The sequence below is a fragment of the Pleuronectes platessa genome, chromosome 6 (genome assembly GCF_947347685.1).
Source record: "Pleuronectes platessa chromosome 6, fPlePla1.1, whole genome shotgun sequence".
NCBI lineage: Eukaryota > Metazoa > Chordata > Actinopteri > Pleuronectiformes > Pleuronectidae > Pleuronectes > Pleuronectes platessa.
The window spans coordinates 6,721,490-6,744,142 of NC_070631.1; the positions used below are offsets into that span (position 1 = coordinate 6,721,490).

The 22,653-nt window shown below is 43.1% G+C and overlaps 1 protein-coding gene across 1 annotated transcript; it reads right to left on the reverse strand.

The window, feature by feature from the left end:
- Nucleotides 1–237: 237 nt before the first annotated feature.
- Nucleotides 238–20,352, reverse strand: col2a1a (collagen, type II, alpha 1a). Its single transcript, XM_053425514.1, has 53 exons — nt 20,032–20,352; nt 16,972–16,988; nt 16,846–16,878; nt 16,118–16,150; nt 15,924–15,977; nt 15,364–15,456; nt 14,795–14,872; nt 14,188–14,232; nt 13,993–14,046; nt 13,757–13,810; nt 13,330–13,383; nt 13,166–13,219; nt 12,979–13,032; nt 12,840–12,884; nt 12,623–12,676; nt 12,494–12,538; nt 12,312–12,365; nt 11,847–11,945; nt 11,674–11,718; nt 11,478–11,576; nt 11,333–11,386; nt 11,121–11,228; nt 10,958–11,011; nt 10,752–10,850; nt 10,545–10,598; nt 10,237–10,335; nt 9,996–10,049; nt 9,845–9,898; nt 9,685–9,738; nt 9,480–9,533; nt 8,989–9,033; nt 8,686–8,784; nt 8,053–8,160; nt 7,878–7,931; nt 7,691–7,744; nt 7,523–7,576; nt 7,203–7,256; nt 6,998–7,105; nt 6,798–6,851; nt 6,365–6,418; nt 6,090–6,251; nt 5,800–5,907; nt 5,433–5,540; nt 5,252–5,305; nt 5,030–5,137; nt 4,866–4,919; nt 4,633–4,740; nt 4,488–4,541; nt 3,556–3,663; nt 3,151–3,439; nt 2,539–2,726; nt 2,188–2,430; nt 238–2,093 (listed from the first exon to the last, which is right to left on the reverse strand). The coding sequence occupies exons 1-53, from the start codon at nt 20,123–20,125 to the stop codon at nt 1,947–1,949; spliced, it is 4,257 nt and encodes a 1,418-aa protein (XP_053281489.1). The 5' UTR covers nt 20,126–20,352; the 3' UTR covers nt 238–1,946.
- Nucleotides 20,353–22,653: the final 2,301 nt, after the last annotated feature.

A 22,653-nucleotide genomic window follows, 5' to 3' on the forward strand; every position in this document is an offset into this window, starting at 1 on the left:
ATGCAGTTTTTTTTTCTATCTTTAACAATTAAACAATTTTATCGAGAGAGTGATTGTGTAGTTTTGAATCTTTATATGCATCCTAGCCTTTTTGTAGATTTAGTTGTATATTTTGGTCCTTGCAGCGTCTTTTCCATTTGATATAATATGTCTCAGAGTCAGAAGAGACCGGAGAAGAAGCAGCTCACAGAAAGTAAAGTGATGTAGTGATGCATAATTACTCTGCAAAATACATGATTCCAGTCAAAAAAGGTTTTTTATTTATGCCTATTAGTTCAGACAACGTGAAACCGCAGAACGAATACAGTACTTTTTCTTCCTTTTTGTTATGAGATTCTCAAATATGAAAATACACATGTGCATCACAGTCTTAAACTTTCACACACACGCTCACACATAGCCTACGCACTCACAGTCGAGAGTAACTGACCTCAAGAAATAAAAGTTTAACAAAAAAAAACTTTTACGCACATGTGACGGTTCTGTTGAGAGAAGAAAAACATCCCCACGACCATTTCTGGTTTTGTTCAAATCTCCCCCCCAAAAAATCAACTTCATTCTCAATTCGGTTTTCCTTTTATTTTCCAATTTACAGCAATTAGAAGTGTAACAAAATAAAAACAAAAATGATCATGGTCATAATAAAATTAATCAAAAAAAATGTACACACCCTCACACACACAGAGAGACAACCCACCCTGGTTATGTTTTTTTTTTTCTTAGCGCCCGTCCTCAGAGTCCCGTGTTCAGCTTTTGGGATGTGGACTCGAGAGAAGGCCTCCAAGTCGCCCCTGTCTCCCCTGTCATAACCCGACTGCACCCCTCCTCAGGGTGGAGTGTGAATGTGTGGTGTGAGGCTAGTGGGAAATTAGGGATTTGTGGGAGTGAGGGGGGGGGATTACAGAACTCATAGCACCTTCTGAAGAGAGAGCAACCCAAAGCAAAGATGGCCGTTCAGCCCCAGATCCACCAGAAAGCGATAATGATTTGGTCAGCTCAGATTTAAACGTAACATTTTCACTTGTTTTTTTCAGCGTGAGGTAGCGTTAAAAAAAAAATCTGGACGACTACGATGAAAAGGCAAAATTGATTTCCCTCGAATTTCTTGGGACGAGAACTGGGCCGTCTTCTGATGGGCAGTCAAGGGGAACAGGACATGGAAACATACATCCCAAATGTAACCTCACTTTCCAAAAAGTGTTGGTGTGCATATAGACACATGTACACACATAATGTGGAAATATATATATAAAACCATCTGGTTGTTTATAAACACAGACCTTTACAACAATAGAACCAAGGCTTTATAATACACAGTAAAGGTTTTTTGGCTCCTGCTCATGGTGGAAGGCCTGCAGCGCCTGGATTTGGTTTTACTTACTGAGAATATATATATTGTTTTTTTGGTCTACACTGATTCAAAATGCCGTATTTGTGTGTCAGGAGGGAAACAGGGTGGGAGGTGGAGTAGGACTGGGACAGAGGTTGTGCGGCTGTTCTGTAGTGGAAAGGGGGCGTGTCGTACTTACAAAGTAAACCCGTCCAGTCCTACCTCAACTCTGCCCGTGTAGGTTAGACAATAAATAAGTGACATCAAGTCCTGTTCCTGTTCTCCATAACTTGTCCGCTTGGTCCCTCTTCCTCCTGGTTCTGACTCATTCCCGTCAACTGTGGGCCATGGGGAACATGACTGGATCTCAGGAAGCGGGTTGACAGAGAATCTTGCTGGTGTGATGTACAGATATTGCCGGTGCCCTTCAGTGCTAACTTCCAGGCAGTACAACTTGGAGAGCACTTTGTTGTTAGACAAAAAGTATCAATTTTTTTATTTTATTTATAATTTCCAGTCTTCTTTATTGTGGAAGTATGTGTAATGTTTCGTGGTTGAGTGTCATTTCATTTCCTGTTATTTAGGGGGGGGGGGGTGGCCATTGTGATACTCCGCTTTACAAGAAGCAGACTGCGCCTACATCCACTCCAAACTCCTGATCCGCTCCTCCGATGTCCATAGGAGCAATGTCTACGATTGGCAGACGGGAGGTCTTCTGTGTTTTGTACTCAAAGACAGTCTTGCCCCACCGGCCTGTGTGTTTCTGTAGGTTGACAATAGAAAAATATTTTAATAACAGACTCATGCTGCGATTAGAAATATAACGGATGATATTTGTTTTCTGGCTCCGCTCTCACCTTGCAGCCATCCTCCAACACACTGTACGTGAAGCGACTGTTGCCCTCTGCGCGGATCTCCACATCGTTGGAGCCCTGCAGCAGCAAAGCCTTCTTCAGGTTGCCTGTGGTCTGGTCCATGTAGGCAACGCTGTTCTTGCAGTGGTAAGTGAGATTCTGGGAAGCTTCATTGGACAGAAGCCTCAAGAAGGTCAGCTGGACGCTTGCAGCGATGGCAGCAGGGCCCTCCTGGGCGTAGTCAAACTGTAGAACCAGACAAAAGGAATTAGCAGCTTTCATGTTGAGGCTCATTAAACGTCCTCTGGGTCAGGTTTCAGAAAGAAATAATCTGTAGTGGACAAGTGCACTCACGTGGAATCCTCCATTCATGGTCTCTCCGAACCAGATGTGTTTGCGGTCCTTGCTCTTGCTGGTCCACCAGCTCTTCTTGGGCACCTTGGCGATGCTTGGGTAGACGCAGGTCTGTCCAGTCTCCATGTTGCAGAAGGCCTTGATGGCGTCGGCGGTGCTGCCAATGTTGGGATCAACCCAGTAATCACCTGGAGGGATGAGAGAAGAGCGTTAATGAGGAGTGAAGCTGAGAAACTGAATTAGTTTTACTTGGTATTTGACAGGCCGGGTTGAATGATGACCAAACATCAAGATGGGTATTTAGTTAGCAGGAATATATGGTGGGGAGGGGGTCTAAGATGATTGGACCCAGACACCAAAGTCTATATACCTGATTTCTTGCTGATTGCTAAATTTTTTGATGCTTTAATTTCTCTTTAACAGTATTGTCCTTCAAATTAGTACATTAGCTCATTGTCACTCAAGAGGAGTTACGATGTGATAAAGAAATAGATATCTGAAAGAGAGCTAGGGGCAGTGTATTCACCAGCGAGGAATATTTCATATCTAAGAGTCAACACATCAGCAACTTTCTGTTCTATTTGAATCCTTCCACCCCTCCACCCGACTCACCGCTCTTCCACTCAGGGTGGCACAGTTTCAGGTCCCTGCAGGAGCGAGCAGGGTTCTTCTGGGAGCCGTCGGGGCTGCGCAGGTTCTCAATCTGGTTGTTGAGGGACTTGAGTGTGGAATCGACCTCAACATCGTGCTGCCTCAGGGAGCTGGAGGCCTCATCGGCCCTCATGTACCTGAGAGGATCAGGGGACTTCTCTGAATGACCCAGACCGGCAAAGGCAGACATGTCGATGCCAGGACCAGGAGGACCAGGAGGACCGGGGGGCCCGGCGTTACCAGGAGGTCCCTGAAGGAGGGCAGAAGAAACAAGTTCAAAATAAGACAAAGCTGAAATAGTACAGAATACAGGATTTCTTTGGGGTGTGTTTTTAGATGTAATTTTTCTAATGACATGTTACTTACAGAAGGACCAGATTCTCCAGAACGACCACGAGGTCCTGGCGGTCCAATAGGGCCGAGCAGACCGTTAGATCCATCTTTGCCAGCAGGTCCAGTGGGTCCAGGTGGTCCCTACAGACACAGGTGAGTTTTAGATTAAATTAAGAACTAGTGGATAAAAGCATTATTGTATTTTCTAGCTGTGTGTGTATATATTCTGTTCGTTTTTATGCCATTTTATTTGTGTCATTTTGAATTGATTTGTTTCTTAACATCAGGAAGAATATATAAGATAATTTGGTAATTTGTTTACAACTAATTGAAACATGGAGTTAATCCCAGTGTCCAGTCATAAAGTGCGAAAAATGTAAATCTATTATCAGTCTATATCTTAAATCTTAATTCTATCTATAAGTGGAAAACTATACTTTTTACATGAGTAAAAAATGTATTAATGTAAAACAAAAAAATGTCAGATCCAACATACAGTCTGCCACATTTGACTAACATTAATTCAAATGCAGGAGCAGTTCCCTCCATTAGCCCCATCACCCTCAGACCCTTTGCCGTTATTATGCATGAAGATTATTTGTATGGTGACATTTCCCTTCATTTTTCTTATCCTGCAGAGTGCTTAGCTAATCTAGAATAGATATTGAAGTCCATTTCCGATCTCAGCAGAAGTGATTTAGCAAAAGAACCTGGTCTGTCTGTGTCTTTTCCCTGCAGAGAGTAATTACAAAATGCCTCAGACGTCCATCTTATCACAGCAGTGGGTAATTACAGCACGTGGCCTTTCCTGTCCCCATCTTCGTCAGGTGATTGGAGAATTACAAAAAGACTAACCTGTGCCCTTCATTACCATCACATATCTTTTGGCACTAAAGCTGCAGGACGGAAACCTAATCAAAGTATTTCTTCTCTTTTGACTCTTTGGTCTGGGTCAGTTCTCTCACCTTAGAGCCGCTTGGGCCTGCAGGTCCAGCACTTCCAGAATCTCCAGCGGAACCCTGTTTAGCGAAGGATGAAGTAAAATTAGATGACAGTAGGGACAGAAGGAATGGTGCTGCAGGGATGAACTGTCAGATTTGGATTACTTACAGGAGGTCCAGGGAGACCCTGCAGACCAGTGAAGCCACGGTGGCCCTTCTGTCCTCTCTCTCCAGTCTCACCAGCCTCTCCCTTGTCTCCGCGAGGTCCTTGGGGTCCCTGAAGTAAAAGTTTGTCATGTATTAAAATTCATGACACGTACATGCAGCAGATTTAATTACCTAAATCAAATTAAAATCTAAAAAAAACGTGATTAGGTTGTAGTTTGGGATGATGACACTTACGGCCATTCCTCGAGCACCAGCGGGTCCAGAGGCTCCTGCAGGTCCTTGAGCGCCCTAATGAAAGAGACAAGAGTGGGTTCACTTCCTGGTATCAACACTGGAAATATGAAAACAACGCACAACACGTTCCCCTATGACTCCTTACAGTGTCCTGTGTTACTTACAGACTCTCCTCTGTCTCCCTGCTTGCCGAGAGGTCCGACAGGTCCAGAGGCACCAGGGGCTCCTGGAGCTCCGGGGGCGCCACCAGGACCAGTGTTACCTCGCTCTCCCTGTAGGAGGACACAAGGTGATGACTCAGGATGACAAGATTTTCAGCAAAGTCTTCTTAAAATGTGTTATTTCGTTTAGATTTAGATTTTTATGTTTAGACTGAAATCTCTCACCTTGACTCCAACGGATCCATCTCTACCAGGAGGTCCATCTGATCCAGGGGTACCCTGAGATACAGAAACATGATTTAATTACATAGCGTGGTCATTGTTTCTTAAGTCAAAACGGTGGATACATATCTGAAATCCAGATATTATGGTTTTGAACATGTTGTTACTAGTGTTTGGTTCTGACCTCTCTTCCAAGCTCTCCAGCAGGTCCTGTAAGTCCAGGGGGTCCGACAGGTCCAGGAGGTCCACGGTCGCCAGCGGAACCAGTACCTCCCTGTTTTCCAGGCTCTCCCTAAACACAAAGGACAAACATTTATTATATGTCAATAATAATAACAATGACAGAATTTCTCTGGATCTATATTTGTATCATTTCTGTCTTCATGAAAGTAAGAGTGAAATCTCAAAGATAACTAACAAGAATGAGCCTAAATGTAAGACAAACTTAAAGTAAGATGGAGGTGTGATTTGTAAAAAAGCTGAGGGGCATCAGACAGAAATGGGGAAATCATAACCTAAAGCTAAAATCATTCACGGATGAAGGCACTTACAGAAGGTCCAGGGAGACCGGCGAAGCCTCTCTCTCCACGCTGACCGGGCAAACCAACAATACCACGGGATCCACCGAGACCCTGAGGACCTGAAGGTCCGTCAACACCCTACAGAGTCAGGAGAGAAAAATAATGGCTCATGAAATGTTCTAATCCCCTTCACATGAGTGGATTCAGAGAGCACAGATCCTCTTCTCATGTCAGCAAAGGGAAGTATTCACTCAGCTCCTGTTCATTTTAGGCTGATGAAGTCATTAAGAGCGGATGTTGAGGTACAAATTCTAACTCACAGGTGGTCCATTCTCTCCAGCCTCTCCCTTCTCTCCTTGTGTGCCAGCAAGTCCACGCAGACCAGGGTCTCCCTGTCTTCCTGGGGAGCCGCTGTCACCACGAGCACCCTTTGGTCCGTCTTTTCCAGAAGAGCCAGCGGGACCAGCAGAGCCAGGGTTACCCTGTGATAGGTAGACAGATAATTTCAGTTAGTAAAAGCAGAAACAAAAATTATTTCACTGACTCACCATTGAAAATGTGTCTTCTTTGAATATATAATTGATTAAATACTCACATTAGGGCCAGGAGATCCAACTCTGCCGGCAGCACCAGGGAATCCAGTGGAACCCTGTCAAAAACAAAAAATAACAATGTCCTCAATAACAGGAAGAATTCAGAAAAGACAATTTATCTAATTTCTCTATATGTCAATATGTGAAAGTGAATCAAAAGAGCAGCAGCTATTTGTTTCTACTGAGGGTAATTATTTTCAACCTTGTTCAAAAGGAGGCCAGCACACATTAACAGGTGTGGTGGAGACGCAGGGTTAATTATGTTTATTGGGTTTTAAAGTTGATGAAGCGATTGCCCTCCAGTGAAATGAATCAATAAATCCATGTTCAGAAGTCTAAAATATAGTCTGTGGGATGCAGTGTGTATAATGTGTTTCTACAGGGTGCTGATAAACTGTTTGTTCATTCGAAAAAATATGAACATGATTTACGTACAGGAGCTCCCTGAGCACCACGTGCTCCTTTAGGTCCAGATACACCAGTAGGTCCCTGAAAAAAGAGAAACAACAATTAATCCATAATTAGTAATACTTCCTATGCATTCATATCTCATAAATGTGATACTCTTATCTGATCAAGAGATGTAACCCAAGATACTGTGTAACATATTTTCTTCTTTTTGATCAAACACTCACCACAGGTCCAGGAGCTCCAGATGGTCCTTGAGGTCCAGAAGAACCAGCCTCTCCCTTCTGTCCAGACTCACCAAGCTCTCCCTTGGCTCCAGGCTGACCATCTGAACCCTGGATATTTTAAACAGAACAGTAATTTAGTCAGACTGTCAATGAATGGTTCTACATTTTTCTTTTGAACTAATGGTGTTGTGTTGACTTTACTTACAGGAGGTCCAGCAAAACCAGCAGGTCCAGGAGGACCGCCCTCACCACGGTCACCCTGCAGGAGGAAAGAAGACACACTGTCTGTCAGGGGAATGAAATGCTGTTTGAATGCAGATTTGTTTCTTCCTGAAAGTTCCTTTCATTATGTTTATCCTTTTTTGGTTCAACAAGAAAAGAACTATCTCTAAAAATGAGGCAAACTTCTCTGTCCTAGAAAACTAGAAAAGCCGCTACCATAGCCAAACAATCCTACATGTCTGATCAAGCGATTGAAAGTCTTCCATCAGCCCCTTAAACCAGATCACATGAACAGATACTTACAGGAGCACCACGAGCACCACCAGCACCAGTAGCTCCACCAGGTCCAGTCTCACCCTGGATTGGAGAGAAACAGTCAGTCAGACCAAACAAATCAATCGACCCCACACTTAATTTAAAGTGGATAATCCGTCCTGTTTAACAATAAACGATTGACACAATTCTTCTTACCTTGGCACCGTTTGGTCCAGATGGGCCAGGTGGACCAATGGGACCAGTCAAACCCTGAGGAAGAAGAAAGCATAGATGTAGAAACAAGTGATATTGAAGTCTGGACGAGATCAAATATCGCTCTTTGTTTGATGGCAGCCAGAAATAATCACAAAAATGAGAGAGCAAGGATTTATTGTTATCTTACTCTAGAACCATCCTTTCCAGGAGCACCCTCGGGTCCCTTCTGTCCGTTGTCACCCTGATGGACAAAAAGGAAAGCAGTGTGTTATTCGTGCATGAAACCGCAAGAGCACTGGTCCTGACATTTGCTCTGTTTGAATTCACCAATTCATTCAAAAGTCACCACCCCTGTTACTCACTCTGTCTCCCTTGGGTCCTGAGATGCCACCAGCTCCTCTCTCTCCAGGCATACCCTGCAGGCCGGGGGGTCCCTGAGGTCCAGCTGCACCATTTGGTCCAATGGCTCCCTGAGTTTGTGGAGATCACTTGTCAGTCAAATTCTTACTGTTTTCCTATGAATTACCCAAACTCAGTAATGGTAATGCCAAAGGTGCCTCATCATCTATTAATTATTGGATATATTTTGGGAAAAAACAGGTCCTTATAACACTTCATCTAAAATATGTAATTTGTCAGATAATGAGAACCAAGAAAGAATCAGACTTTTCGATAGACAAGTCCTAATTCTTTTCAGGGAATATTTTAAAATCTTAGGAATTGTGCTTCTTTGTCCGGTATGTATGAAGCTGGACTCATAGCCAGTTAGCTTAGCTTAGCTTAAAGACCGGAAACTGGGCAGTGTGTCTTTTCGGAGATTTGTCATCACTTTGATGTTTCCAGACATGACCAAGTTAATGCACCAGTCCAAAAAATCTAAAGAAAATCCTAAATTGTGCACGAAAATATTAATAATAATAATTTGTATTTGTAAGGTGCAGAGGGTTGTCAACGATCATTTGAATCTTAAATCTGTTTCAGAGTGATCCACTGACCTTGGGTCCATCAGTTCCAGGTGTTCCAGGAATTCCACGAGGTCCCTGAAGACCCTGAGATCCAGCACCACCCCTCTCACCAGGGAAACCACGTTCACCCTGTCAGGAAACAAGAAGACACCGGATCAGGAGGAGGAGGAGGAAGTGGTCACAGACACTGCTCAGTTCCAAGATCAGGATGATAAAAGTAAGGTCTCAATGTATGAAACCCACAAAATAAATAAGCAGAATGTTCATGGCACAATGATCATGAGCAATGATTGTACTGGATAATTAACAAGAATCCTGAGCAGGTAAACTCACTCTAGGTCCAACAGCACCAGGAGTTCCACCCTCTCCAGAAACACCCTGCAGAGAGAAAACACTTTTAGTCCAGTTTTCAGTTTGCATACAGCAACCAATGTGTTTAAAGACACATACAAACAGATCTCAACCTTCTGTTGAACTCTCATTGTGAGTCAAACAAATTATTTTACACTTGTTTCGTAAACATTGAGTTTGAAAGCTCTGCAGTAATGAATGAGGCTTTTACAATAGTCATTATCATTTATACAAAAGAAACTGCACTTTGATATATTGTTGATTTCCAGGCACTGACAGCAGAGTAGTTATGGAACAACTTGTAAAAGCTGGTATTATTTTAACAGCGAGGTTAGAATTCTCAGGAATTCCATCACATGTCTTGTAGCTGGTACAACCTGCTGCTTCAGTTTGTTTCCGGTGTATTGAAGAGATTTGTTCATAAAGATAAACCTACAGATGCAACAAATTCTCTGGACAGAACAAACACTCACCTGGTCTCCAGGTTTTCCAGCCTCTCCTGGGGAACCAGATGGTCCAGGCAGACCCTGAACAACAACAGCAGAGGAGTTAGTTACATGATATCTTTAATTATAGATTAGTTTATAGCCGAATGTCTTTTCTTGAATTATAAGATCTTTGTGCATTTTGGGTTTTCCACGCAGGTCTATGAAGGATTTGATGGCAAGATAGACTCACCTGGAAGCCAGAAGGTCCAGGCATTCCCTGCTCTCCTCTCTCTCCAGCAGGCCCCTGTGTGACAGACACCAACACATCAGCCAGCGGCAGAGACAAGTGAAAACCCTGTAAACTGTTAGCTCACATGTCTAAATGCATCAAATATGACTTAAGTACTCACAGCAGGCCCAGAAGGTCCAGAAGAACCAGTCTCACCATCTTTTCCAGACAGACCCTGTTCAGAGAGAAGAAGTTCAGCTGTGAGAAGTGGTCTGAAGACAGAAAGGAAGGTTTGGAGGAAGGTAAACTACTTGTGGAGAAATTATTCTTACTCTCAGACCAGGACGACCTACGAGACCCTTCTCTCCTGCCTTTCCAGCTTCACCCTGTTGAGGAGAAATCAGATGAAATGACATTAGATTGAAGTGCACAAAGGTTCATGAGAGTATAATTGGCTATTTAAATGTTAAAAGAAGATGATATTTTGCATGTTATCAGCTTTTATTTTGTTTTCAGGTTCCACATGCTGTGTCCAGTCATGACGACTTAAATTAGAGACCCTGGCACACATACATTGGCTCCCTTGGGTCCAGGGAATCCCATCACTCCGGGCTGTCCACGGGCTCCCATAGGACCAGGTGGGCCGGGGCGACCGTCCTCTCCAGGGGTTCCCTGTCAAAGGCACAAGGTAAAAATCACAAATCAGCACCAAAACACATGAATGAGGTAATCACGATCATGCTGGATCCAGTGGGATTATTCAACCAGCTTGCCAAAATAAGAGACTCTGGGGTTTAAGGAGCAGACTGTAGGTTGAATGTGTGGTTATTTAACCCTTTCAATAGAAAGCTATATATGAGGATTTTAAGCATTGTACTCACTGAGGCTCCAAGTTTGCCCTGAGGACCAGCATCTCCAGGACGACCAGTGAGACCCTGTTGATGAGAGAAGCAGATTTTCACTGTCAGAATCACACAGGAGGAGGCAGACATTTTGACAATGCACTATATCAAATCAAAATAAAACATCCATCTGGTTCAGGACTAAAGTAATTACAACTGTACCCCCTAACCCTATGCAAGACTCACTCTGGCTCCGGGAAGGCCGGACTCTCCTGTGCGTCCATTGTCTCCAGTAGCACCTTTAGGCCCAGCAGCACCAGGAACACCACGTTCACCCAGGGCTCCCTGAAGAAGAAGAGTCAGAAGCAAGTCAGCAGGTTTACAGATTTATCCTGTGTCAGTGGAGTAAGTCAGCTGAAATCCGTTTGGATGTCATTTCACTCAGAACACACCTTAGCACCAGCAAGACCATCCTGACCAGGGAAACCGCGGTTACCTGGAGCTCCCTGAAAAGAATCACAAACAGATTTTTGATGAGAGGGCGCAAAACTATTAACATCCGCTAATTCATAATGTATTTTTTTGACAACTTCATGGTGTCTCATGCATACTTACTCTCTCTCCTGGAGGTCCGAGTGGTCCTGCACCGCCGGGCTCTCCTCTGCCGCCTCTCTTTCCTTCTTCACCACTTGGGCCAGGGGGACCTTGAGGCCCAGAGGGTCCCTAAAACATAAGATATCTCAGTAAATCTTTTCTGTGGACTAATAATAATAGATCTTCAATATAGTCAGAAATCACTGAGGTCGAGTCAAAACTGAGCAACTCACAAGCTCTCCCTTGGGTCCAGTTTCTCCTTTGAATCCGGGAAGACCAGGGTCTCCCTAAGAAGAAGACAACAACAACTATTAATAACTGTAACACAAACAAGTATCAAGGTTTCACGGAGATTTGGATTATTCATAAGTGACTTACAGACTGTCCCTTTGGCCCCAGAGGTCCTGTAGCTCCCTGTGGTCCAGGTGGGCCACGAGGGCCGGGGAATCCAGGAGCACCACTAATACCTGAAGCACCCTTCATGAAAGAACCAAGTAAAATATTAAATGTATGAAATATTTATACTATAAATTATGAAGCAAGATGAGGTAATAGAGGATTCCAAAGCACTTACAGCAGATCCCTTGGATCCAGGAATACCATCAGTACCAGGGTTACCCTACACAGACAAAGAATAAAACAGTGAATTGTTAAATCGTAACAAAGACAGTGTTAGAATGACAATGAAGACGAATGATGGATTATTAAATCGAAATTAAATCTGAGCAATCGTAATGGCAAACGAACCGATGCTCCGGAAGGTCCAGGAGATCCAGGGGTACCGCCCTCTCCACGTGGGCCCTGTGCGCCCTCAGTTCCACGGGCACCAGTAGGACCAGCTTCTCCCTGACAGGACACAGTGAATTCATCATGAACAGGTGGAGAAAATAATTTGTTCTGTATTTCGGTAACATCTTTCACTCTGAGGAAGTTCTCTGAATATGAGAGGACCCTGAACACATCATTGTCTTGTTTGAACTGAAGTTGATCAGTTGTGTATGAATAAAAGTAACTACAGGAATCTTAAAGATGCAATTCTAGTAATATATTCGATAGCTCAACTTTCTGAAACTGCTAGAGGAAGAAGTGAAGATCTACATATGTCCTGAAGAGGCTGTCAAACTAAAACCAGGCTCTTATTCTTGATTATCTTTTAGTGCGTCAACTTTCCTGTGTTGAAATAGTGATTTATGATAATGATGTTGTACAAACCTTGGATCCTGGGGATCCTGGGAAACCGGGAGCTCCAGCTGGACCAACAGGTCCCTGTAAACATAGAGAACAACATCAGATTAGGGTTCATGTTTGATGAAACAGTCACATCAAAAGTGATGCTTATTGAAAGTAGCCTTAAGCAGATGTGACGGATGCAAAGTGGGGACTATGATACGTACAGGTGGACCAGCAGGACCGGGCAAGCCATCATTTCCACGGGCACCCTGGAGAGTGAGAGGACAGGAGAGTCAGTTCTGTGCATCATGATAGAGAGACCATGAAAGAGCAGATATGAGACAATTACTCACTGCAGATCCGGAAGCTCCAGGACGTCCCCTCTCACCAGGCAGACCACGTGGTCCCTGTGACAGAGAATACGATTGATCAGTTTATTTAAATCATTCTCATTTAAAGACACAACCAATTATTCCTTATATCTACCACATGGGGACTGAATGTGAGCACAGAAATATGTCTGCTACAGTTTCATGTTATGAAGTCATACAGGCAGAGCAGCACACTCACCATCGGTCCGGAGGAACCATTTTCTCCAGAGGTACCAGACTCACCCTGATGGTAACATAGATCAGAACAATTAGAAGAACAGCTGAAACAAAATTAATATATATATTTAAAATTCAAATAAAAAAAGCTAAGATCCTACCTTGGCTCCTGCAGCACCAGTCTCTCCCTTAGCTCCATCCAGACCAGAGTGACCCTACAGACAAACATGGAGGTGCTCATCAGGACTCACATATCATCAGTTAGGCGCCTCAGATGTAATGAACGAGTGGATTCAGCAGTTACTCATCCTGCTTCATCTGGTGAGCATCACACGATGAAGCACTCACTCTGTGTCCTTTAATTCCAGGAAGTCCGGGAGTTCCAGGGAATCCACGAGCGCCCTGAAATAGAAACAGAAGAGAGTTGTTCGATTAATCTTCTCTTCACTTTGATGCTTACTACCAGATTCAGCCTGAACTGATCAAATGCAGAGTGATGGTTATTCGCTCACCTGAGGCCCTGCAGCTCCACGCTCACCAGCTTTGCCAGGTTTGCCAGCCTCTCCCTAAAAAAGGGACAGGAAGTGGAAGGGTTATATACAGAAGCTGCATGAGAGGATGTAACTGCATGTTACTTCCCTGAGGTGAGAGGCTGTTGGATACATGCAGCCTGTGTTCTTTGCAGTCATTATTTTCATCAGTGTTGTTAGAAGATAGACAGTGCCCCCTAGTGGCTTGTCTAGTTCATAGTGCATTGATGTAAATCATTGTGAAATAAAATAAATGATATCAACTGAAATAGGTTCATTGTTGGAAAATGTGAGCACAAGGGAAAACAATGCAGCAATTTTACTCTGCTAATTAAAATGTGTTTTACTTTGACCTTTGACCTTGTTTTAGTGTAGGTTTCCATGTTGTAGATGAATCATTGACACTTACATCACTTCCTGGTTTCCCAGAAGGTCCGGATGGTCCACGGGGTCCCATTGGCCCCTGTTGTAAAACAAAGTTAGTTCATTAGAGACACATAGCTAGTTTGTCTATATGAAGACGTAAACATTGCATTGAAACCTATGGAGCAGAAGGTGCTGTGGAGTAACACAAAACACATAACAGCAAATGTGACCAGCACTGTCTGCATTAAGATGTAAAGATGCACAATTAGCAAAACGTACTGCTGCACCAGGCTCTCCAGCCTCACCGGGGCCACCCTGGAATCCCTGAGGTCCCTGTTAGCACAAATGACAAAGCAAAGTATTAGCAATGTTTTCATTCATCACAATCTTTCCTTCCGTTTATATGTCCACAATAGCAGTTTGATTTTAACGAGCAATCACACCATGAGGTAGAGGTGTAATATTTGTACTTACAGGAGCTCCGGAAGGTCCAGGGGGACCACGAGGACCCATAGGACCCTGCAGGAGAAACACAAGACAGAGTTAAGTAAGTTTATCTGGCATCGATTTTTTAACAGTGTGACACAGTGTGTTGCTTGAACAGAGAACTCAACAGTCAAAAGTATTGACAGTCATGTAAAGTGTAACCGTAAATCTTTTTGGACTCAGAAGATTACAATTTAATGTTGTTCATACCTAAATATAACAAATTTAAATGAGTTTAACGCTTTCCTTAGGCTCAGTGGACACAGCCAACATGAAATAACAAAGTCAGCCTCCAGTCTCTGCTGGAGTGAAACTACTTAGTCACTAGGTGGCAGCATTGTATTCATCTAACAGAAGATTTACAGTTAAATCTTTGCTACTTGTTCTCGGCAGCAGCTCCACAGTCAGCTGAATGTCCGTGTTAATGTTCTGTTATTGTGACAGATGAAGTGTCCGCATACACACACACACATACACACACAAACACGCACACACACACACACACACACACACACACACACACACACACACACACACACACACACACACACACACACACACACACACACACACACAGTGAGCTGGTCCTACGCACCATTGGTCCTTGCATCACACCCATCTGAGCACCTCCGGACTTCTCGTCGAAGCCTCCAGCCATCTGAGCAGCAAAGTTCTGCAGAAACACAAAACACACAGAGTCACATCATTTATTCTGCCTACACTTCAAAATCATTTAGTCAAGAACATTAACAGAATCACTGATTTAACTAGAGGATCAGTCACATTTAAAGAACGTGCGCAATTTGCCTGCACCTGCTCTCTGCTAAATTAAACCATTGTTTTCATCCTCAAGGCGGCAGTGTGCTGAACTGATCGTCTCTTGTTTCATCTGTTTGAGTCTTCTCATATATTCCATAAATAGATCAATATATGAAAGACTTCTTTTGACCCATTTTAGGCAGTTTCCATGTATGCAAATTATGTGTATAATAAACTGGTCTAATAATGGAAAATCTTTATATCATTATTTTACTGTTAATGCATCTATATAAATATTTAGATCTTTGTCCGTTTGTTTTATCAAACATTTTAAACACTGTGTCAGAACTTCCAACAGTGAAATCTCATTTATGATGTGGAGCAGAAAAAGTCCAGGACACTGACCCCTCCGAGCCCTGGTGGTCCGGGTGGCCCAGCTGGTCCGGGGTTTCCGGGGATGCCGGGCTCACCATCTCTTCCTCGAGGTCCAGAATTTCCCTAGGGAAAAAGAGAAAATGCCGTCTCTCTGTAAGTTACAAGTCACAAGTCAACCGGGAGGATTAAATCTGTTTTCAGGTTACACACATCATGAGCCTCCTCTTGCCTTAATGCAGTTTTCTGTATGTGTTGCTGTTTTTTATCATGATTATTGGCTGCACTGGTTCTCATATCAATACTGTTTACAGCAGAACCTTAACAGAGGACGTCTCCTATTTGTTTGCATGATTAGATCTGGAGGTTCCCACAGTTGCAGTAATCGCACTCTACTAATCTCAAACTCTGCAGACCACTTTGCCAGTTCCATTAAAATAACGACCATCAGAACGACTGTGGCCTGACCTAACATTTGGTGGTCCTTTGTCAGAAGTGGTTGAAATCACATTGTGACTTTTACGTGTGGACATTTCTTCTGAGTGATTCAATGATTAGATTGCTGGAGGGTGTTATTATTGTTTGTCTCTTACCAGATCACCCTTAGCACCAGCTTCTCCACGCACTCCTTGCTCACCAGGTGGGCCCTGCAAAAACAAAGAGAATTGCCGCGGTTAGACTCACAGGAGCAAGAATCGTAATTACTGTGCACCAATATAACACCACATCGAACAGTGTAGAATAAATATGAATAAATATGAAATGTATGATAAGATTTAGTATTTACCACAGGGCCGGCTGGTCCTTTTGGTCCTACAACCTGCACAAGGATAGAAAAATGAAATTTACTTCAGTTTTCTGTGACTGTTATCAAAGATAACTCTTTATCACTAAACAGATCCGTTATGCTTTATCTGTTTGTGTCTGTTTCTGAACATCTAAACTTTGAGAAGAACATTCCAGCCTTGTAGGAGGTGAACATGGAGGCACATTGAACACAAGCTGATGACGATCTCTTTTGACAGTACAAGTTTTTTGCTAAGACATCACCTCCTCTTAACCTCTGTTTCAACTGGCTTTGTTCACCTGACATGTGCCGCTGTGGCCCAGTCGCTGAGAGGATGTAAGCCGATTTGATCGGGTTCATTATGTCTCAGGAATGCAGGTTTGTCCTCATTTAATCGGAAGTTCTCATTCGACCAGACCACTCTAGTGATCAAGCATTTATTTAATGAGAAAAACTCATGAGAAAGTGGAATCAATACATGAAACACATTATTTCAGGGTTTATGAATAACTGTAATCCATAAAATAAAATCTTAAGTGCTATGTGTGCACCACTGTTGATCCCAAAGACCAATTAGAAAACTAAATGATAAAAAGATTTGCTTGATTGATTTGGAGATTAATAATATAACTTAATAACCAGGCAAGTAATGAGTAAAGTAGTTTTGGGGTAAATATATGGAAAGCACATTACTTTACTGTGACAGACTGCAGAGGATTCATACTTACATCTGCGATCTCTCCTGGTTCACCTTTCTGGCCCTGAGTTTTTAAAAATAAATCACATTAGTGGCTTGACACAACTTAATGTTTTCATGTTGTTACTTGTTGTGAATATCAGTATTGTTGCCTCACCTTAGCACCGAATGTCTCTGATGGTGCAGACAGACGGATGAAGTGGGAAAAAGAGAACATCAACATTAAACGTGATCAACGCTTCAGGCACTCGATTGATTCTTTCAGATGTAACCTGTGACTTTTATGAAAAAGAGACCTGAAGAGAATTACACATGACTGATGCTAAAGTGATCAAATACCGTTCACCAACCCCAAAGGGAAAGGACCCATCCATCCCGATTATATTAATGATGAGAGATAAAGCAGAAGCAAGCACAGACTGTTGGGTGTGTTTACAGCAAAATGTTAATGCACTTAGCAAAACTACATATTAAGCAAGTTATGAGCTCAGCTTGTTGAATAAAGCATTGGCAGCCAGTGCCAGTTAGATATATGATTACTAAGTAGTAATAAAACTCTACTTTGTATAATGAAAGATTGAATCGAGCTGGAATTAAATCATGATCTCAAACTATGTGTTTTTCATGGTCTAGAAGATCCAAAACTGGGTTGTCTGGAAAAGCAATGAGATTTTTATGTTATCGCTCAGTTTTTTTATTGAGTAGTTAAGTGATGTTTTTCTGAAGACACCACAGGAATACAATGGCTCTTTACCAGGCTGTGACCCATTTACAGGTGACACAAGGCTTCATACGCAATAAGATCAAAGTAAAATCCCCTGAGGAAACTCTTCTTTTGAGAAGTAAAGCTGTGTTTGAGTGTGAACATAAGCTTCATCTTAGTCATGAGTTAAAACAAGCAGAGGCTCCTCGCCTGGTTTAGAGGAGAACCAGTCGTCACATTTCAGGATCCGACCAGGGAGTCGTATCATCCTGATAATGTTGTTTATCTGGTCTCCATATAAACCAAGCATGAGGAGGTTCACTTTGGAGCAGGGAGCAGAAGGTGCTGGCTGAGTAACAACTCCTTAATACAAATTCGAAATCATAACAACATAATTTTGGATCAGCCAACGCTATAGAAATCAGACCCAGACACTGTTATCAGTGTGCAGGCCAGATCAGACAGAATATTTGGACCCTGTGGCTGCTCCCCGTTCCAAAGTGTTTGCCAGGAGGAAGATAAATGCAAGCTATAAGAGTAATTTATTTATGGGTATGTGAATAAATAAATTACAACCAATGGGGGCACTGGCATCAGCAGGGCAGATGGGACAGCACTCTCCAGATGGGATGATGGGGTTGGCACACTCTCTGATCTCCTCGCAGATTATCTCATCGCACAGAACCGATCCGCTGTCGCACACACAGATACGACACGGCTCTGGCTTCCACACATCCTTATCATTATACTGCTGGGCGTCCTGGATGCAGCCACCTGCCTCCTCTGTGGTGGTGGCCAGCAGAGGGGGGGCGGGCAGGGGGGGCAGAGGAGGAGTAGAGAGGTTGGTTGAAGAAAGAGTGAGACAGGGAGAGGTGTTGGAGTTTATGAAGTATTGTGGGTTGTTATCGTAGTTTTATTAAAGAAAAGAGAGAGCAGAGGGAGTAAAAGGATGTAAAGGGGGTCAAAGGGCGGAGCAGGGAAGTAGGAGGAGTAAGATGGAGGAGGAGGGGTTAACGAGCGAAGGAGGGAGACGTACAAGGAAGACGGAGAAAGATAAAAGTTATCCTGTGTCAAATAAAAACTCTGAACACAAATGCACAAAAGTGACATTCAAACAAAATAGAATAACACAATAAAAATGTAAATGCATGGGACTCCTTGTCTTGCTGAACTTTGAAACCCTCGCAACATAATTGATGTGGGAGGCAAGAAAAGGCTCCAGGTTTTCATGAGGAGAATTCTGCAGCCGCTTTAAAGCTACTGTCAACAAGCAGCACAGTGAACAGATGTGTCTGAAGCTCGAGGTATTTCTCGTTGCTGCCTGAGTATATTTAACCTGCAGGGCCTGCTCCGCCGCCTGTATGAATGAACCTCTCATACAGGGATACTGTGCCCAATTGACAAGCCGCTGCCTTAAGTAAACAGGAGGGGGGGGCGGGGGGTGCCCGTCTAAATTTTCTCCATCTGGGTCCCATAGCTGTGTCAAGCGCCAGTGCAAACACATTGGGGAATTAAGAATGGGTGATTTGTTTAAAGTGTTCAGGCCGAAAGCTCTTGTTTGTTTGTCTTAATGAATTTGTGAAAGTGGTACTTGGCACTTACTTGTTAAAATGGTGTTAGACCACTTGCAGCTGAAATGTCTGCTTCTCTTATGCTCTAGTTTTTTTATATTTTACCACTAAAATGATGCTAAAAGCTGATATATTCAACTGGAGAGAGGATATGAAGTGTAGAGTGAATCTAACTGTAAATAAAACTCTATCATCTGTTCAGCCTGTCACTCTCATTTCCTGCTCCCCTTTGAGCCTGCTAGTCTGGGGTCAATCACTGTCTGACCCTGTCACTTCACACCCTGTGGATCAGGCTTATTTTACAGGTCTTTGAAAAAATAAACTCAATTTAAATTTGAGCCTCACTTTACTCCCTGTGAACTCTCTAGAAAATCCTCAACTCTCTTACAACCCATACAAGACGTGTTTCTCTATAGGTAATGAAAGGAAAACATTTAAGATGTTTAAATGTTGCTTTGATTAGATATTCTGCTGAGATATAGTGCAGCAATAACTGCAAACCCAGCAGGGAGAGCTGAGCAGCTGGATTCAGGTGAGGACAAATGGACACTTGTTCACCTGGTGCTCCATCCCACACAGATATACCTTGACAGCCTCATCTGTCCTTCAGGAAACTATGCACTCACTTGTTTTGGACAGACCTGCTAAACAGTGCAGAAAATACAAAAACCTATACATCACTGAAATTGAAATATCATGTTTTTTAAACTGAAACTGGTACTTGAAAACTCTATCCCAGCCTAATAGAACTGTGCTCTTCCTGCTCTACATTTGACAGGTCATCACTTTCACTGGATTTATCCTCCTCTATTCTTCTGAAGCATCACGTGGAGAAGATTGAGGAGGTGAACACACAGTCAATAATAACATCAGAGTATCAATCCACATTTTTTCATAATACAAAGTAAAAAAAATTGAAATCAAGAAAAACTTTGCAACTTACGGTCGTCTTCCTCCTGACATCTGACCACGGCGAGTAAAACAACCTGGGATGCTACAAGTAGCAGAACAGTCCTTGAATCCACGAAGCCGAACATGTCTAAATATTAGACATGCACGAACTCGGGTGAGAAATGAAGTAACGGAGGAGTCAAGGCTTTCTGACAGTGGTGTTTAAAGTGTTGGTTCCCAGAGACTTATGCCACCAAGCAGTCAAAACCTCCAAAAATCTAAGTGAAATCCAACGCGGGGCCCCAGCTGGTACTCTGCACCCACCGCGTCAGGGCAAGCACCGCGGTTTTATGTCCACTGTGCCTTGTATGGATCTTCGTATATTCCAAAATACCAGTCCTTCCCCCAGACCCCCTGTAAAGCTGAAACCCGAACCTCATCTCCCTCCCCTCAATCCAGCAGCATTTACACTCCCAGGGATTCTTTTTTTTTTTTTCTAACTCAAGCCCTCCTTCCTCCCTTGACCTGCTTGGCCTGATCTGGGCAAGAGATGCACCTCCACTCTCGTATTAGAAAGGGAGCTACATCCAGCAGAGCAAAGGCCAAGCTCTGACTTGACTCCATGATGTGGTCAGTCAGTGGATCAGAAAATCATGAAGCTTCTTCCAAAGGGACTTGTTACTTTTTCAAGGCCATTCTCAGAATTCAATTGACTTGTGAAATAAAAGTAAAAAATTCCCTGTAGAGATGCCTTAAAGTTTCATACCCCTTACTATTGTTAAACATAATCAAACATTATATGTAATATGTTGTGGTGCGTTCGTTAATGATAAAGTCTGTAGATTTAAAGGGTTGATCTAGAATCTGATCATCTGGAAAGTGGCTACAGACTAAATCGAATACTGTCATCAAATAAGCTAAAACTATTTTGTTTAATTCAAAAGACTTAAAATCATCTTCTTGAAATCAACAGATGAAATCTAGATTTTTCTTGTTGAAACCTGTTTTTTAACCTGGTCAGAGATAAAAATTTACTCAAATATAGTTGGGTCTAAAGTTAGTATAACTTTTTTCTTTCATAGAATAGTGGTAAAACTTTACAGACAAACACTTATTGTGTGATTTACTTCTTCAGTTGAATTGAATGTGTTTGCAGGTAGTTTGCCTGTGACTCTAAACTAACTATATGGAGCTTTAGAACACTGCAAGAGGCATTGTAAAGTGTTAGAGATGAACTCTTTGGGAGAAGACACTCCCGTCTCTTGGATTATGGATTAATCTGCAGACCTGATGAAACCCTGAAGCGTTGAGCCGACCATTCAACACTTTAGCAGTCGTGTCTTTTTCACATAACAGTCAAACTGTTTGGACAAAGCTCATTGACAGTTGGTAGTGAGATGCAGTTAAAAGAAGAATTGTTCTGTTTTCCTCTGTATAGACCCAATGCAGTGAAATATTACTTTCAAATCTGGATATTACTTACTATTTACTACTGCTTATTACCGATATGCAGTTTGATTGTCCAGTCCCTCGTGGCACCAACTGTATTCACCTTCATTGCTACATTCCGGACTAAATGACACACATAGGATAGAATAATCTATTGTGAAATGTCTTGTGTAATCTTTATCATTTTCCTCCGCAGTAGATAGCAACAGGTGAGTGAGCTTGAAAGGGGGTCTTTGTGGTGAGGGGAGGCACAGTCATTCCAGGGTCACGACCTTCCAGACAGACCCCCCCACCCTCATTCCACATACAGGAAAGAAAGATTTCAAACCACCATCTCAGCTCTCGCCTGCACTGGAGTTATGTTTAGGGCAGAAATTAGAAGAAACCCTCTCCAGTATTTGACTCTGGAGAAAGTAGATGCTGGGTTCAGCAGGAGCTTCTGGTTTGAGTCATTTCACGTTTAGCAGGACAACCTGAGCAGCGATGATGCTGACGAGTCCGGCGACAAAAACATTTCAAGAATTTAAACAGCCACTGAATCAATAATCTGAATTCTTACAATAAGAAGAGAACAAGTGGTGCTAACACTGTAGTTTGCTGTGTCGGGTCAATTCATCGTGTCACATAAAGAAAGATGAAGTGGCAGTTCTGCTGGAAGGGGCTTTAATCACAACTGCATTTGTACAGTAACGTTGAACAGTGTGGCCTTTAAATTCTAAATTAACAGGTCTTTAAACGATAGATTTATTAAAAAAGGAGACTGCAAGGATCAGCTGAAGATGCTGGTCCCCTGAAGCAGCTTTGATGGAAACACAGAAGAAATCAAAGCCGGCATTTTCATCATCAGGAGCAATCATTCCACATTTATCTGCCACAGCAGCAATGTCCGATCTCCATCGACGTACAGCGGTCGCACAATGTACAGCTCCACACATCCTCCCTCTCTGCTGCAGCCCGCACTGTATGCTGCCTTTCGGCCGTCTGCCGGCACACACAATAGGCCTCTGTGTGCACGGCCTGCGGAATGCTGCGAGATGGCAGGGCAGTGGGATAGCTGCGTGGTGAGGATGGGGGTTGGTGGGCGAGGAAGGGTGTGGAAGCTCGGAGGATGAAGGAGGAGGAGGGGGTGTGTTGATTTGACGGTAGGAAGGGAAGGAGATGGCAGTGACGGAAGGAGGGAGGTGTGTGTGTGTGTGTGTATGTGTGTGAGTGTGTGTGTGTAAGC

Bases quoted from the DNA above. Each gene is read 5' to 3' on its own strand.
- col2a1a (XM_053425514.1), bottom strand. From the start codon at position 20,125: ATGTTCGGCTTCGTGGATTCAAGGACTGTTCTGCTACTTGTAGCATCC. The intron at 14,233-14,794 runs GTGCGTAGGACC...TTTCTCCTGCAG, and splicing joins GTGTGATGCAAGGACCAATG to GGTCCTATGGGTCCTCGTGG. The intron at 5,908-6,089 runs GTGAGTTAGAAT...CTGACTCTGTAG, and splicing joins CTGGAGAGAATGGACCACCT to GGTGTTGACGGACCTTCAGG.